Below are 16,235 nucleotides of genomic sequence, written 5' to 3' on the forward strand. Positions count from 1 at the left end.
GTTAAATTATTTAATTTTCACAAATGTAACTGGATTGAACATAAAACAATTAAGTTGTTTCCCAAAAAAACTTAAGACTTTAGTTGTTTCAGCTCATTTTCTGTAAGTAATGTAAACAAACAGCAAACATGTTTTATTTTATTTTTGGAGGGGGGAGGGGGGTATAGAATTTGAAACTGTAGTTTTCAGATTGTAGAGATAGTAATCTGTACTTTGTAATACAATTTATGTTGTTGAAGCAACAAGATGTTTTCACCTCTCAGATGCCCCCTCTGATAAGACTTATAAATGTTATTATTTGATCAAACAATAAAATAAAATAAAATAATAATACAAAGGAATTGTGTTCTAGTATTTAATAATGTAACAATTCTCATTATTCAAAGCTATATTTTCAGCACCATCACACCAATCTTCAGTGTTGCTTGATCCATGAATTATTAAAATATGCTGGCCAAGAATATGAATATTTTTATTACATTATTAACATTATTATTATATTGTAAACACTTATGCTTTCTTTATACTGCTCTTGAAACGAATTCAAAGAGCAACATTTATTTGAAAAAGAAATCTTAGGCTACATTTTACATATCTGTGTCCCTTGTGACCAGTTTACTTTATCCTTGGTGAATAATAGCGTTTATATTCTTTAAAAAACATAGTGACCTCAAAATTCTGAACAGTCTAGCATACATAAAGAACAAGATGCTTGTCTTGTAATATGCAACACAGAATTTGTACAGTATATGAAACATGGCACGGGTGGCAAACAACTAACTGATTTAGTACAGATACAAATACAGCTTGTTATTACAAGACATTAATTGCTATACATGACAAAATCTGCAGCAGTGATAAATAAGTCAAATGATGCAACTTTAATTATTAATGCAGGAAAGAAACTACTGTTTTGGTTTAGCATCTTTCAACACACAATTAATGGCAATGCTTGCTGGTTCAACAACAACAAAAAGTATTTTGTAATAGAAAATCTCTTTTTGATATCTGTCCTGTTATGTCTGTAATGCCAGTCCAAATCAAACAATATGAGCCTGGTTTTGAAATGATTGCCTTTATATAGATTTTCTTGCTGATTTGTAAATGACAGTGGGCATCAGGACACAAGAATCAATCTTTTTTTATTGTAACAAGCAAAAATATTGCATGAAAATATGAAAATTGTGCATGATTTAAAAAAGTGCTCATTAATCATATATAAGCACACTACAAATGTACATTAAAAATATCTGATTATGATTTTATAACTATAAGTTTAAAATATCCCTAACAATACAGTACAACATAACAGTGATAAATACAGTGAAACTATTAATAATGATTAATTAAATAATTTTTATTTATTACATTTAATTATCTAAATATAATAAATAAAAAGGTAACAATAAATCATTTCCCCGCCAATTTCTTTTTATCAAAGATTAATTTGAGCTGTTTATATGAGCCATGTGTTTGTTTCTCAGTTTGTTTTCAATCGTTTTACCTCTTAATTATTCCCTTTACTCTCTTACAGAGTCCTGATGACAGAGACGGAGATGATAGCAGAGCTCTGGATGTGGGCCGGGTCGGAGGGATGGGGGAGGGCAGTGGGGGCACAGTCCTGACCCCCCTGCAGCCCATGTCGCCCCAGCGGCAGGCCCTACTCAACAGCCACTGCTACCAGATGAGCACGGCGGACTGCTGGGACCTGCCTGTGGACTACACCAAGATCAAACGACTGGATGATGACCACAAGGAGGTACTGACACCCATTCATTCTAGCTGGAATCAATTTAGATCAATAGTGCCACCTTTTTGCAAATGTTGTTTGTCGTAATGGAGAAGGTTATAGCTAATCTGATCAGTATCTGGAGTAGCTATTAGAATTTAATTTAGCTAAATAGAGGATGATCTAATAAAGTGAATAATTGGTTAATAAAAATTTGTTCAATTTAAACAAATACCTTCTCTTGTCTCGCACATTGTAAGTGTAAATAATGTCAAAAAGATTGCTGTTCAAGCATTCTGATCAGTGGTATTTTAAAATCAGTGAGGTAATGTTATTTTATATAAACCTAAAAATATAAAAAAGTAATAAAGTAAACAAATAAATTACAAAAATCCTAACAAACATACCTATACACAAGAGTTTCAAAATGCTTTTATTTGAATACTTTTTATATAATCTCTATGTGAAGTACAAAAACCCGCAAAAACATTTGTGGGAAATAAATAGATATGTGTTTGTGTACTTGACAAACAAAAAGACAATGGCTACTTACAGGACTAGGCAGGCGCATAGTTTCTTTACAAAGTGACATCGCTATCAACTGACCCCACAAGTACAATACAGCTCTTTTTATTTGTTTTTGTGGATCTTTGTAAATAGGGATTGTTTCGACAATGTTGTTGCCTATGTGCAAAACCTTTCAAAAGATCAATGGAAAACATTTCTGTTTTCAGGACATTTGTCTTGTGAATGTATTCTATAATACCCTTTATTCCAACAAAACAATGTAGGCTTAACCAATGGTGTGAGTTTGGGGGTGGTACTATCTGTTTATCCAACCAATAGCTGATGACAGAGAGTTCAAAAACAATCATTAATGGACCCATTTTTACAAAACTGTTATGATGCATTTAACAGTCATCATAATGCATTTAACAGTCACAATAATCATTTTTAAACATATTAAATATGATACATTTATATGGATTTATGAATGTATCTTATCATCTTTGCTTCAAATTACAAAAAACGAATGACTGCTTATGCAAGGTGTTTCTAATCCAGCGTCTATGTGGCTGAGAGTAAATTTGACGTTATTCTCTCCTCTGGCTGCCGTCATCAGTCTCACAGTATTTTTTTTTTCTTTTTCTGAAAGTCTTGATAACACCCTTGTGGAGTTTCTCTTTTATTATTTCAGCAAATAGGATTGAAAAAATTTTTGGTGGTTTCACTGCACTCTTCTTGACCCAACTATGATGCCCTCTGCTACTGAGAAACCCGGAAACGTGAAAACAGTCTATTATGTTAGCAGTGAAACTGTTAGCAAAAATAAATCCTTAATTAAATTTGAGTTTTGATATGTTTTTCTCAGGAAACCTAGCATTAGCACATTTTATCCTGACAGTTTAAAGTCCACATGAACCAGAAGCTGCAGTTTTTTTTTTGTTTTTTCCATTGTGTGACACAGTTACTAGAGAAACAGAATATTAATGGAATATTGTGGCTTGTTTTTTCTGCTGTGAGCTGATTGGATGTAGTAAAGTAGGCATTTAATTCAGAAAGATTGGGAAAAGGGTTTGCGGAAAGTTAAAACAAACACCTCCTCCTCACCATTTTTTTTATTTACATTTTTTTTGCCCATTTTTGCCTTTATTTGACAGTACAGTAGTTTGCAAGAAAGTGAAGAGGGAGAGAGAGGGGGGTAGGATCGGGAAAGCTCCATGAGCCGGGTTTCGAACTTGGGAAGCCAAGAGAGCTTCCGCACAATATTTCAGCACGCTAACCACTCTTTAGTTTTGTTTGTTGTCATAAAAGCTCTGTCAAAACTGACAGTTGGGGGGCGTGGTTAACATACATACAACACACCCAATACCTCAGAGAATTTAACTGAAAACAAACAGGAAGTGTATTTTTAGATTTCAAATTTAGATTACAAGGGTAAACACTTTTTTTTTTTCTTAATGAGAAGCACGGATGAATTATTCACCACAAAACTAGCAATGTTAGCTAGCAAAATCAGTATGGTTAGTTTTGATTTCATGTGTACTTTAATGAAACGTTGCAGAAACTGACAACGAAAATTCTAACGAGCCCTGTTCAGGGCTGCTCATGTCCTTATTTCAACAGATATTTAGTTTTTGCCTGCATTTAACTGGTTAACTGAAAGGAAGTTTGTAGGTGAGTGGTAGTCATAGCAGGATTGGCGTTTACTGCTTACGTGTTTAGCCCACTTCCAGAGCGATCCGTAGGCTGAGCTTTAGTCTTCCCCTATTTCTTTTTACTTTCCACCACAGCCAAGCAAAGGAACCCGTATGTGAAATGAAAATGTTTGGACACAATTTGGTATTTTCCTAATGGCTGCTTTGTCCTTGCCTAAGTCCTAAACAGTAAACCGACTGGGGAAGCTGTATTTTCTGCTAGTGATTTGAGAGGAGCGCTGCTCATTTTTTGAAGGGCTAAAAGGACATCTAGTGTATAACGCTGGTACTGCATGTCTATACTTCATAGGAGATTATTGTTAGAAAAAAGGGGATTTTTAATTAATTACTCATTTATGAACTCACAGACTTAAACTGTTGTTATTATTTTTTCAAAAGGGAAGTGATGTTTTTAAATTATAGGTCAACTTGAAATCAAGTCAATTAGGTTGTATGATAGCTTTTGTTCTGTTTTGTACTCTTTTAAACAACTTTGTAGCTTTTATATGCATGTTACGCAGTTACTAGTAGGCCATTGTATTGTTCTTGTTTTTTTATTCTGCAATGAAATCTTTGGCTTCCTTTTTTTTTCGTGCTCATTTTTAGGATGATCTGGACCCCTTTCAGGATCTATTAGAGGATCAGCAGTATTCAGGAGAAGTGTCTCTTCCCAGCCCCAAACACAAATATGCTCCCTGCAAGGAGAGCAAGAAGGAGCTCCTCACGTAAGCATTGCATCTGCAGTGGATTATGATGGGATTTTTAGGGCTGTTTACTTGTAAAGCTGAAGCATTTTTTTAACTGTGTTGGAAATGTTTACTTTTATTTAGCTGGAATGCATTTAATTGATCTAAAGTAAAGACAATGTTGCAAAGTATATTGTTTATTTCACCATTAAGTTAATTTCAAGTAAATTTTTTTGTTAAGCTGAAGCACATTTAAATACATCAACAAGACTAAGGGCTGTATGTAAAATGGCAATAATAGTACAGTAATAGTAATAGTACAAAAACAGACAGCTGTTATATAGGTTTTTTTTTTTCAAATAAGTAATGTTTTTAATTTTCTGTTCATTAAAAAATTCTAATCAAGTTTAGCAATCATTTTCCAGATTTGTTTTAGGTATAATAAAATCTAAATATTTAAAAAGTATAGCAAAAAGTAAAATATACACTTACATTTGTTAAAATTAGTTAACTTCTTTAGGTAACAATAATGAATATCTTTGTTCTTGTCATTGTTACAAAGGCCCAGAAGGGAAAAAAATGGGTGGAAGAAAAAAATTTGTGAGAGAAAAAAAAAAACTGAGTGATAGGAAGATTTATATTTTTCAAGTTTTTGCGTTAGCTCATAAAAACTGTTGTTTGACAAACAATTCCTGTTCACTTCACGCATGTCAACCCCAAATTTTGCCGAGATTCTCCAATATTTTCCATTATATCCCGCCATCATCCTGTCATTAAGTATTTTCCCATATTTCTCCCGTATTTTTAATCCTGAAAGCACAATGAAATTAATATAAAAATGTCTGAATTCACTTTCTTTCCATTAAAGCTGTGCGTCAATCTTTAAATGCAACCTCTGCATCAGCAAATGCATGTTTAAGCGCTCACTGACAGACACGCTTTGTATGATAAACTGACCCCACATCAGCTTCTGTACACGCCATTGGGAAAATACTTAATGATAGGATAACAATGGGAAACTGGAGAGTTGACATGTATTAAGTGAACAGGAAGAGTTAGTCAAACCCTTGCAAAACATATTTGCAAAATAACGCTAAACTTTAAAAATATAGAACTTTCTATCACTCAACAATTTTTTTTCTTCCATCCATTTTTTCCCCACCATCACATCCCTTCTGGGTCTCCGAACTTTGTCAGTACTAAAGCATTATTTAAATTTAAAATGGCATCTGTTATTATTGTTTAATGGACCTGAGCTAGCATAAACTAAAAATGAACAGTTGTAGTTTTTGCAACTAACATTAACAAAGATGAATAAATACTGTAGCAAATGTATTGCATATTGTTAGTTAATGCATTGCTTACAGTACCTAGTAAAAAATTACCAATTTTAAATTTACAAATGCCATCCACCATTCAAACTCAAACTCAGTTGAGTTCAGACAGTCATATGATCCATAGAGTAAAAGAAAAGCACAGGCAAAAAATGCATGTGATATTGAACTACAAAAACTTTTATAGATAAAACTGACGCCGAGTGCACCTTTAATCATGCTTCTGTTCTAACATGCCAAGCCTCACACCTCTAAAACCCTCTCTTAAGGCTATCAAGCTGCCAACTGGCTGACAAGGGCATGCGTGGCATGATGACATCCAACTCCCAAGATCTGAAGTAAGTTCCCGCTCCCTCGTGTTTACACGCCACCTCAACTGACCCTCCAAATGAGGTTATGCTAATGTTTTTTTGTCATGTTTTCATGGCTTGCAGGTGTCCCACTCCCGGCTGTGATGGCTCTGGGCACATCACTGGCAACTACGCCTCGCACAGAAGGTGAAGATTCACAAATATGCACATTAATACTTGATTATGTACCTTCACATAACTTTCTGGCCACCAGTGAAATCAAAGAAGTGCAATGAGGAGCCCTTGGCATTTTTTTTCTTTTGGTAAATGTGTTTCTTGCTCTGAAGTCTGTCAGGTTGTCCCCGGGCAAAGAAGAGTGGCATTAAAATAATGCACAGTAAGGAGGACAAGGATGACCAGGAGCCAATCAGGTGCATTTTTTAAAAACTATTTAAAGTAATCAGGACTTGAATGTTGCTTGCAGTTACTTATTTGGGGATTACAGTTGAAATTTTCCAGTTGTACCGAGGATAACTCAAGTTGCGTCCTAAATGACACATATGCAATTGTTTTTGTTTCCCAATCTGCAATTAGCAGTGACCAAATTAGTGACATAAAAGACCAAACCACCAAATAGTACCTGTCATAAGTACAGCCACATTCACCATCGGAAGGCAGCATATTCAATTACGTACTGTTGGAGAATTTTGCTTTCAGTTTTAATTCTTAAAGCATGATAGCTCCTCCCCTTCCACTGGTTGAATAAGTTTTTATTGGTTGAATAAGCGCATCATTCTTAATTTTAAAGTGCACTCATTCTTTTTAGGATTTTCAGTTTATAGTATTTATACCACAGTATCATCTAGAATATTGCATAGGTATGTGATTTGGGATGCACCTTCGGTTAAAAGTCACTTGGCGCAGGGCAAAACATCAATATTTCTGCAGTGCAGACTAGTGTTGGTCCTGTAACTAATAATATGTTCAAACAGTATTTTTTATCTTATTACAGTATGTTCTGCCAACAGTAATTTGTCACTCTACTTGTTATATTGCTTTTCCCTACAAAATTGGTAATTGTGTTCTTCCTATCTTTCTAAAAAATCTCCATGGTTTTACTACAAATAAAACAAAAATGGTTATAGTTATTAAGCTGTGGTAAACGGTACACAAATGAATCATGATTTTTTTTTCTACATTAACCATAGTTTAACAATGATATATGTGGTAAAATGGTGGTTAGAAATGCAAATGAGTAGCACAACACCATATAAAATCATATAGTGAAAGGGATTGTTCACCCAACTGAAAACTCTGTCATCATTTACTCTCTCTTTGTTCCTAACCTGTTTGACTTTCTTTTGTTGAACACAAAGTAAGATATTTTGAAGAAAGTTGGAAACCTATAACTATTGGCTTTTATGGTATTTGTTTTTTCTACTATGGAATTAAACACTTTCAGCTTTTCAACTTTATTAAAAATTTCTTCTTTAGTGTTTCACAAAATAAAGAAAGGTATGAAGGTTTGAGGGTGAGTAAATAGTGAGTATACGGTTAAACTATGCCTTTAATGTGTGTAAGGGTCCTTAAAATTCATATTTTGCATGTGTGCCTCTTTGTTTTGAGTATTTTACTTCAGACCAAAACAGTGGTATTTCTTAGTAGTGGTATTTCACTTCTGCAATATGCGGCATTTATCATTCAAGGAAGATCATTCGCTTAGGATTCCATTACCCATATTATATTTTTCTTCCTGTGACCACGTACCAGTTTACTTTCACTTTTTGCTTCATAGAAACCAAGAGAAATGTTTCTACAAAAAATTTGAGCTAATTACCTGATTGTACACTTGTTCTATGATAATGTTTTTCTGTTAAAAGACTTTAGAAAACAGCTGGATTTTTCCATCATTCAAACTAGAGTGCTGCATTGGTTATGTCACAGGCATTCACCATCTTGATAAATTATTTAGAGAATACTGGATTTCAAATCTAGGTTGGGGCAACAAAAATATTTAGATTACCCTTTAAAAGAAAAAAAGACATCTGCCAAGAGTTGGGCTTTTGTAATTCATTCATGTATCAGTCCCTCTAGGCTTTTTTGTTTTATATCTGCAGCCTAAAATCTCAAATCTTTTAATAGTTTTTCTGCAAAACTTCTCATTATTTGCTTCAATTATTGTGTTTGGCTGTGAACATCTTGGTAAAATCTTAGAAGGACTGATAAATAGCACTTGACTGCAGTGCTATACAGTAACATTTATAATACTTAATATGGCTTAATTTGTGAAACCAGTTAAAATAAAAAGATCAAATTTAGTACTGTATGCACTTTATTAAAGGTGTGTAATATATAGAAGCGAGTATAATATACATTGAGTGTCCACAATAACTCAAGAACATCTGCATATATTAAGCTTTATTGAGCTTTTTCTTTATAATGGTTTTTTGTGGGAAAACATGAAATTTAGCATGTTGTATTTATATTCTGGGCAAAGACTGTTACAAATTTGGAGCATTTATTACTTTGGTATTTATTTATATTTATATTTATGTGTATATTTATTATATATTAAATTTGCATATGCGTAAAAAGTTAATTAATTGTAAAGTGTAAGTAAAGTGCCTAAATTAATTTTTAAAATATTTTTGTAAATATAAAATTACAAAAAAATCGCTGAAGTAATGTTCCATCACATTTCAGTATAACAGGTCCTTCTGTAAAATTTAAATTCTCCAATACTTCCCAAGTGATGTTTAACAGAGCAAGTATTTCCTGTTATATTTTTCTTTTGGAAAAAATTTGGTTGAAAAAAAGAGCCAAGGTCAAAATTGTTAGCCCCCTTAAGAAATGTGTCATCATGTACTGTCAACATGGCAAAGACAAAAGAAATAAATAATTTGAAATGAACTATTATGTTTAAAAATGTGTTGAAAAAAAAATCTATCCATTAACCTCACTTGGGAAACATAAAAAAAGACAAGAGGGCTAATGATTTTGTTTTCTTTATATTTGTGGAAAAAAAGAAACAACATACTTTTTCTGACTTGTACTTTATTGTAATATTGTTTAAATAATGGTTAATATATGATTAATTGTTATTATTCATATATCTTATGCTTTAAATGATTTTAAATTTGATGGATTTGGTCTTTTTGTTAATTAGGGAATTAGTTTTCCCCTTAATCCTGATTTTCTGTGAAAACTATGAAATTGTGGAAGAAACATTATAATGTATGAATGTGTGTAGAAAAGATGGTGACTCTTTCTTGCTGAACTGGTCTCCGCTGTGCCCAATGTCTCCAGGTGTCCAGTGCCAGGCTGTGATGGCCAGGGTCACGTGACAGGGAAGTATGCCTCCCACCGCAGTGCATCCGGCTGCCCGCTGGCCGCCAAGCGTCAGAAAGACGGTTATGTGAACGGAGCACCTTTCTCCTGGAAGTCGGGAAAGACAGACGGCATGACCTGCCCCACTCCAGGGTGCGACGGATCAGGCCACGTCAGCGGAAGTTTCCTCACCCACCGGAGGTACATGAGTATCTGAGCCTTTCTCTGCTAGGCTGTCAAATAGTAAGAAATCATTTTCTTAATCAGTGTGTTTGCATTGTTTTTCAATACACAAATCTGATCTCCTTAAAGGGTTAATTCACCCAAAGATTAAAAATCTGTTATTAATTACTCATCCTCATGACATCCTAATCTCTGCCATTCATTTTTAGAATATGAGGATGTTTTAGATATTTAGATATTGGTCACACTTTACAATAAGGTTCATTAGTTAATGTTAATTAATGCATTTACTTACATGAACAAACAATGAACAATACATTTATAATTGTTCATGTTAGTTAATGTTAGTTAATGAAAATACAGTAGTTCGTTGTTCATGTTAACTCATGGTGCATTAACTTATGTTAACAAGCATCAATTTGGATGTTAATAAAGCATTAGTAAATGTTCAATTATGATTAATAAATGCTGTACATGTGTTGTTCTTGATTAGTTCATGTTAGTAAATGCATTAACTAATGAACCTTATTGTAAAGTGTTACCTAGACATTTAAGATATTTTAGATGAAATGCGAGAGCTCTCTTTTCATCCATAGAGAGCAATCGGCCAGTCATTCAAAATCCAGAAAAATACCTGTGGTTCAATCTGAATATTATGAAGCTATGATAATACTTATGTGTACAAATATTGACTTTATTCCAGTTTATTCTCCTCAGTGTCAGTATATTTAGCATGTTTAAAAAGGCACTGTGCGTGCGTGTGTGTGTGTGTGTGTGTGTGTGTGTGTGTGTGTGTGTGTGTGTGTGTGTGTGTGTGTGTGTGTGTGTGTGTGTGTGTGTGTGTGAGTGTGTGTGTGTGTGTGTGTGTGTGTTTTGGTATAGTTTATACTTCAGTTTACAGCAGTGTTTCTCAACCATGTTCCTGGTGGGCCACCAGCTCTTATCGTTTTCCATGTCTTCCTAACCGAACACACCTGATTCAGATCATAAGCTCTTAGTAGGGACTGCAAGACCTATAATGGGTGTGACAGACAAAGGAGACGTCCAAAACATGCAGTGTTGGTTGTCCTCCAGGAACATGGTTGAGAAACACTGCTTTACAGTGCTTATGAATGGGCACAATAAACTAACACAGAGGATAAGAAACTGTTAAAAAAGTCCTTATTTTGGTTTCATGAGCACACAATAGTAAACTTGTAGCTTGATAATATTCTTATTGAACCACTTAAAGCATATGGTCTGTTTTGAGGATGTTGTGGAATGTGTCTGTATCATTGCTGTCTATGGAGGATTAGAGAGCTCTCAGATTTCAGATTCTAAAACATCCTAATTTGAGCTCTGAAGGTAAACGAAGATCTTAATGGTTTAAAAAGACATGATGGTAAGTAATTAATAACAGATTTAAATTGTTTTGGGTGAACCTTTATTTTAAAGCAAGATATATTTAATAAAGAAGGAAGACACTGTTATTGTTAACCTAAACTAAACCTGTTACAATGTAGTGTTTTTAAATAACATTGAAAAATGTAATGTTTTTTTTACACGTCTGTAGTCTATCTGGCTGTCCCCGTGCCACGTCTGCTATGAAGAAAGCCAGAATGACTGGGGTTGAAATGCTCACAATCAAGCAGAGAGCAAGTAAAGGTGCATCATTTTGTATTATATTACACTGTAAAACCCAAAAAGTTAAGGTAACTCAAACCATTTTAGTAAACCGTTTGCAACAAACCATGTAAGTTCAAAAACTAAATCTAATGAGGACTCTATTTGAGTAAATGAAGCAATTTGAGCACAGTAAAAGCCAATAAATGAAGAGAACTCAAACCAACTGAGTACTGTAAAACCCAATAAGTTAAGGCAATCAAACCGTTTGAGGAAACCGATTGCTACAGACCATTTGAGTTAAAAAAAAACTAATCTAAATGAGTACTGTGAACTTACTCCATTTAAGTTGAAGTAATAAGGTGTTTAAATAACTCATGACCTTTAACACCGAGTTCAAATGAGTAGAATTAATTTTCAGTCAATTTTGAGTTAACTACACTCATTTCATTTGATAAAGTTGACTGTTGGGTTTTACAGTGTATTAATCACAAAATTAAATCAGTACGATTTTATTTAACACCACATTCCTCTTCAGGCATCGAAAATGATGAGGAGATTAAACAACTGGATGAAGAAATCAAAGACCTGAATGAGTCGAACAATCAAGTAGAGTCAGACATGATCAAATTAAGGACTCAAGTGAGAAGATTCACACACATTTACCACATGCAACATGTATTAAATCACAGAAATACCAATGCATGCTCCTTCTCCTATCAGATCACAACCATGGAGACTAACCTGAAATCCATCGAAGAGGAAAACAAGGTCATCGAGCAGCAGAATGACTCACTTCTGCACGAGCTTGCCAACCTCAGCCAGTCCCTCATCAACAGCCTCGCCAACATCCAGCTCCCTCACATGGTAAGTGCCCTCAACTAGCGGTAAGAAAACACCAGTGACCACAAAGTCAAATGTTGGATAATTATTTACTTAAAAACAGATATTCAAGTACGTTAACACACCACCTACGCTAAATGTTTATGGGCGTAGAATAGCCTGAAAAAGCCAGGGCCTGAGTCTGCAAAGCGACAGTAGGGATGAAATTGCGGTTTCTATTGTTTCTCCCATCTGCTTCTTTATGTCTGTTGTTGAGTTCCTCGCAGTTCCATATGCTTCTGTGCTGAGGTCACTTCCCTTTTACCGACCATCGTAGAAAAAACAACCTCCACTCCAACGACTGCTTTTCAGTTGAGTAACAACATGGCCGCTGTGGATCGGTTGCTACCGATGTGCTGAGAATCACACGTGTACACATTGAGACGGGGCACGATTGGAAAAGCTCCGTTCAAATGTGGCAGCCATGTTAGTAAACAACTGAAACATGTCTTTTTGAATATGGCTCCTGAATTCTTCACCCCCACTGTTGTTGATGGATGTTAATTAGAGTGCTCACGAAGGTCCTCGAGCTGCACTTTTAGCAGACGACTGTTGCCTGTTCATGTGTTATGCCGCTCAAACAGAACTCGCACCGTGGAAAAAAATGATGTTCTTCTTCAGCATTTTTTGGCTTTGGTTCTTGCGCTTATGTCTAAAGTTTTTTTAAATGGAGATTTGTTTACTTCATGCACAATTACGATAGATTTATTAAACAGGGAAAAGTCTGTAATCCTGTAAAAGCGTAAATGGGAGTGCAAACAAAGTTGTGCAGGTGATCTATTGAGCAAATTGTACACAGATGCAGCAGTTAATTTCCATAATGACCAATGCAATTTACCGAGAGCAGCGCAAATGAAAAATAACGTGGACTGGTTATCGATATGTTTGGGTAGCGCCTTCTTCTGGCATGACTGATAAATGAACACGAACGGAGAGATTTTTTTTCTTCTACAGCAGCTGTCACAGCATTTCAAGCTCAGTATGGCTTAAGATATTCCTTTTTGGGGGCATTAATGATGCAAATACTAGTAAATTGATTGCTACAAACATTAGTAAATCATCTTGCATGATTAAGTACTTTCCTTGACGAAAGCTTAATGGGATACTCTTACAAATGCATACACAATATAGTCAGTTATAAAAACCCACACCTTTTAAAGGGCACCTATGAATAAAATCAATGTTTGTCCTACCATAACGAGACATAGAAGTGTGGTTTTCCCCGCCCACCGAATTGATTGACAGCTGTATCTGTCTGTAGTAATGGGAATAATCCCATTATATCAATTTTATTAATATTAATATCAACAAGGCAGGATTTGCGCAAAACAACTGGGATTAAAAGATCTGTTCAGCTCTCTGTGATCATCTGCATCTCAAGAATGAGTTTTACAAGTTTAAAACAGTGTTAAAACAGTGCATGTTTGTAATAAAGACAGTACAATCTATGTAATTCATCACCACAGCAGCATGTCAGTACAATTTTAACAGAAGATACTTCAATCCTGGTTTGTCGCTAAATCAGGTTTATTTTGTACATTAACATAACGGATATTCATACAGCAGTGGATATTAATGTGTATCCTTTCACAGTTGCAGTGCAAAACAGTCCAAAGTTAAACATATGTATGCGTGTGTGCGCGTACACAAACTTTGTAATGACATTGTGTGTGACTCATTATTGCAGAAAGGCTTAAATTAACTCGACAACAAATACATCAAATAATGTAGTAAGGGAGATCTGCTACATTCTTGTCTGTCACTGTGCTGCTTATGCATGAGATGCAGCAGGTTAAGACTACACCCATCAGAGCAATACTGCAAGATATCTGTGGCTCTGACGCGCATGTTAGAACGGTAGGCGGGGAGAACCAGCTCATTTGTATTAAAGGCACAGGCAACAAAAACAGCTATAGAATACTAACAGCTTAAATGTCCTATATTCACAAAGGTATAATAAATAATTTGATGGGTATTTTAGCTGAAACTTTACAGGAGACACAAAAGACTTATCTTAAATCTGCAAAAAGGGGTAATAAAATAGGTGCCCTTTAAATTGCTGATTTTTCACGGCATGGTTTAAGTAAATCGTGACAGTTTTTTAACTGCTATAAAAGCTGTTCGTAAATCTATTGCATGTCTTATTTTGAGGGGAGGCGCTGAGAATTTTTTCAAAATTTTAAATTAAGTTTATTCATCTGACTTCACTTTTTCCCTAAAAAACAAGTCTTAATATGTTAGAAGCTGCCATGAAAATGAATTTGTGAGTTGTCTTGTTGTGATGCATATCCAAATGTTCTATAGAAATATGTATGTTCCGATTTAATTGTGACCTTAAGTCTTATTTTCTGAGACAAAATGTAAAAGTATCAAAATTAAGTTCAATACAATACAGTCTGTCAATGAATGAGGTCACAAAACTATTCTTGTATTTCTTTCTGACTTAACTCACACTTTTAATATTAAACTTGCAGAATTTTTATGTTTTTATGGTGATTTTCCGAGGAAACAAGACCTATTTTCCGTCTCAAATGTTGATAGTCTTGAGAATTAATAGATATGAGTACTGGAAAACAAGACCGAGATATTGAAGAAGAACATCATTTCTTGCGGTGCACCTCCACATGTGAATTCGAGTATGTCAGTTTTATTGAGAACACTGACCTCTGGCTGTTAGCCGGGCTAATAGTCTTTTTTCTACACCTCTCCCTTCTATAGAAACCGATGCCACTGAAAGAGGCCCCTGTTAAAAATTACTGCTGTTTACAGATGCCCCACAGAGTAAGAGATTCATTTTCCATAGTCTAACTTTATCCTTCTCCTCACTATCATTTTCCTCCCCTAGTCCTCCCCCTTTTGTAACACACAGTACGATGTGTATGCATCACAAAGCTCCATATATACTGTATTATCAGAGTGCCACACATAGGGAATAGTGCTAAAAAAGCTGGGGTTGCAATATGAGCCATATTTATTTATTTGTTTTGCTTAGTAAACTCATGTTATTATTGTAAACACACACATTATTTTATCAGGCACAGTGATGCTCATCGATATCTGTCTGCTACTCATGGCGATCTGTTTGATATCACTTGTGAATGCCAGTATTACCTACATACTCATGAGCATGAAACTCACACCAGTGCATGCATACATAATGTATGTGCATTCTTTTTTTCGTTATTCATCGGATATACAGTGGAGATCAAAATTAAAGAACAAATGATCAACTCTGTAATTATTTATTTGATTGTTTAGAAAGAACATGTCATCTATGTCATTGAGAATTTGATGGAACTTTTGTTGTGACTTTACCATGCTAATAGTTTTTTGTTTTTTAATTAAAAAAATAAATAAGACACTTTTAGAAAATCTCTTTATTTTTGGAAAAACACTAATCAGAATTAGAAAACAGCATTGATTTGGAGTCAAAATTAAGAAATATGTGTACAGGCCCTTGCTTTAAATGACTTTACTACATCACAAGTATCACACAGCACAATATTAGTCACTCACAGGCATCACTAGTCTTTCACAGCATATTATTAGTCTCTCAAAATGCATCAATAGTCTGTCATAAACATCACTAGTCTCTCACAGACATTACTAGTCTCCTACAGCACATAACTATTCTCTCACACTTTTCCGCTGTGATCAGTTTAGTGACTGAAGTAACCATAATGTTGTCAGCAAGAGATTTCAGTCAGGTGCAGATCGGGACTCTTGACTGCCATTTTATTATTTGAAAATTTTAAGGTTAAAGTGATTGCTTTGCCTGTTTTGTTGTTTGTCAGGGCTGGCAAGGAATGAACCACATGTTGCTGAAGGAGCTTCTTATAAACATTTGCATTCAGTCTGCCATGTTGCTTTAAAAGAGGCCAAATCCTTAAAAAATCTGCTTATTATATATAGGTAGTTAGAATTATTAGCCCCCTTGTGATTTTTTTTTCCTTTTTTTAAATATTTGCCAAATGATGTTTAACATGTCAATGATTTTTTCGCAG

General features: G+C 34.7%; 1 protein-coding gene across 8 annotated transcripts in view; it reads left to right on the plus strand.

Moving 5' to 3' along the window:
- myt1la (myelin transcription factor 1-like, a) overlaps positions 1 to 16,235 on the plus strand; it is a 130,706-nt gene that overhangs the window by 110,449 nt on the left and 4,022 nt on the right. For 4 of the 8 annotated variants that reach the window (XM_005160722.5, XM_073932720.1, XM_068215481.1 and 1 more), the window contains 10 exons: positions 1,535 to 1,759; positions 4,534 to 4,652; positions 6,217 to 6,285; positions 6,382 to 6,444; positions 6,585 to 6,668; positions 9,544 to 9,765; positions 11,300 to 11,391; positions 11,888 to 11,991; positions 12,073 to 12,216; positions 14,950 to 15,012. In XM_005160722.5, the coding sequence (XP_005160779.1) occupies positions 1,535 to 1,759; positions 4,534 to 4,652; positions 6,217 to 6,285; positions 6,382 to 6,444; positions 6,585 to 6,668; positions 9,544 to 9,765; positions 11,300 to 11,391; positions 11,888 to 11,991; positions 12,073 to 12,216; positions 14,950 to 15,012 (1,185 nt within the window). The remainder of the gene's footprint in view (positions 1 to 1,534; positions 1,760 to 4,533; positions 4,653 to 6,216; positions 6,286 to 6,381; positions 6,445 to 6,584; positions 6,669 to 9,543; positions 9,766 to 11,299; positions 11,392 to 11,887; positions 11,992 to 12,072; positions 12,217 to 14,949; positions 15,013 to 16,235) is intronic. The other 4 variants (XM_005160723.5, XM_073932719.1, XM_009294757.4 and 1 more) reach the window with 3 other exon arrangements.

This window comes from Danio rerio, chromosome 20, assembly GCF_049306965.1.
Source record: "Danio rerio strain Tuebingen ecotype United States chromosome 20, GRCz12tu, whole genome shotgun sequence".
Taxonomy (NCBI): domain Eukaryota; kingdom Metazoa; phylum Chordata; class Actinopteri; order Cypriniformes; family Danionidae; genus Danio; species Danio rerio.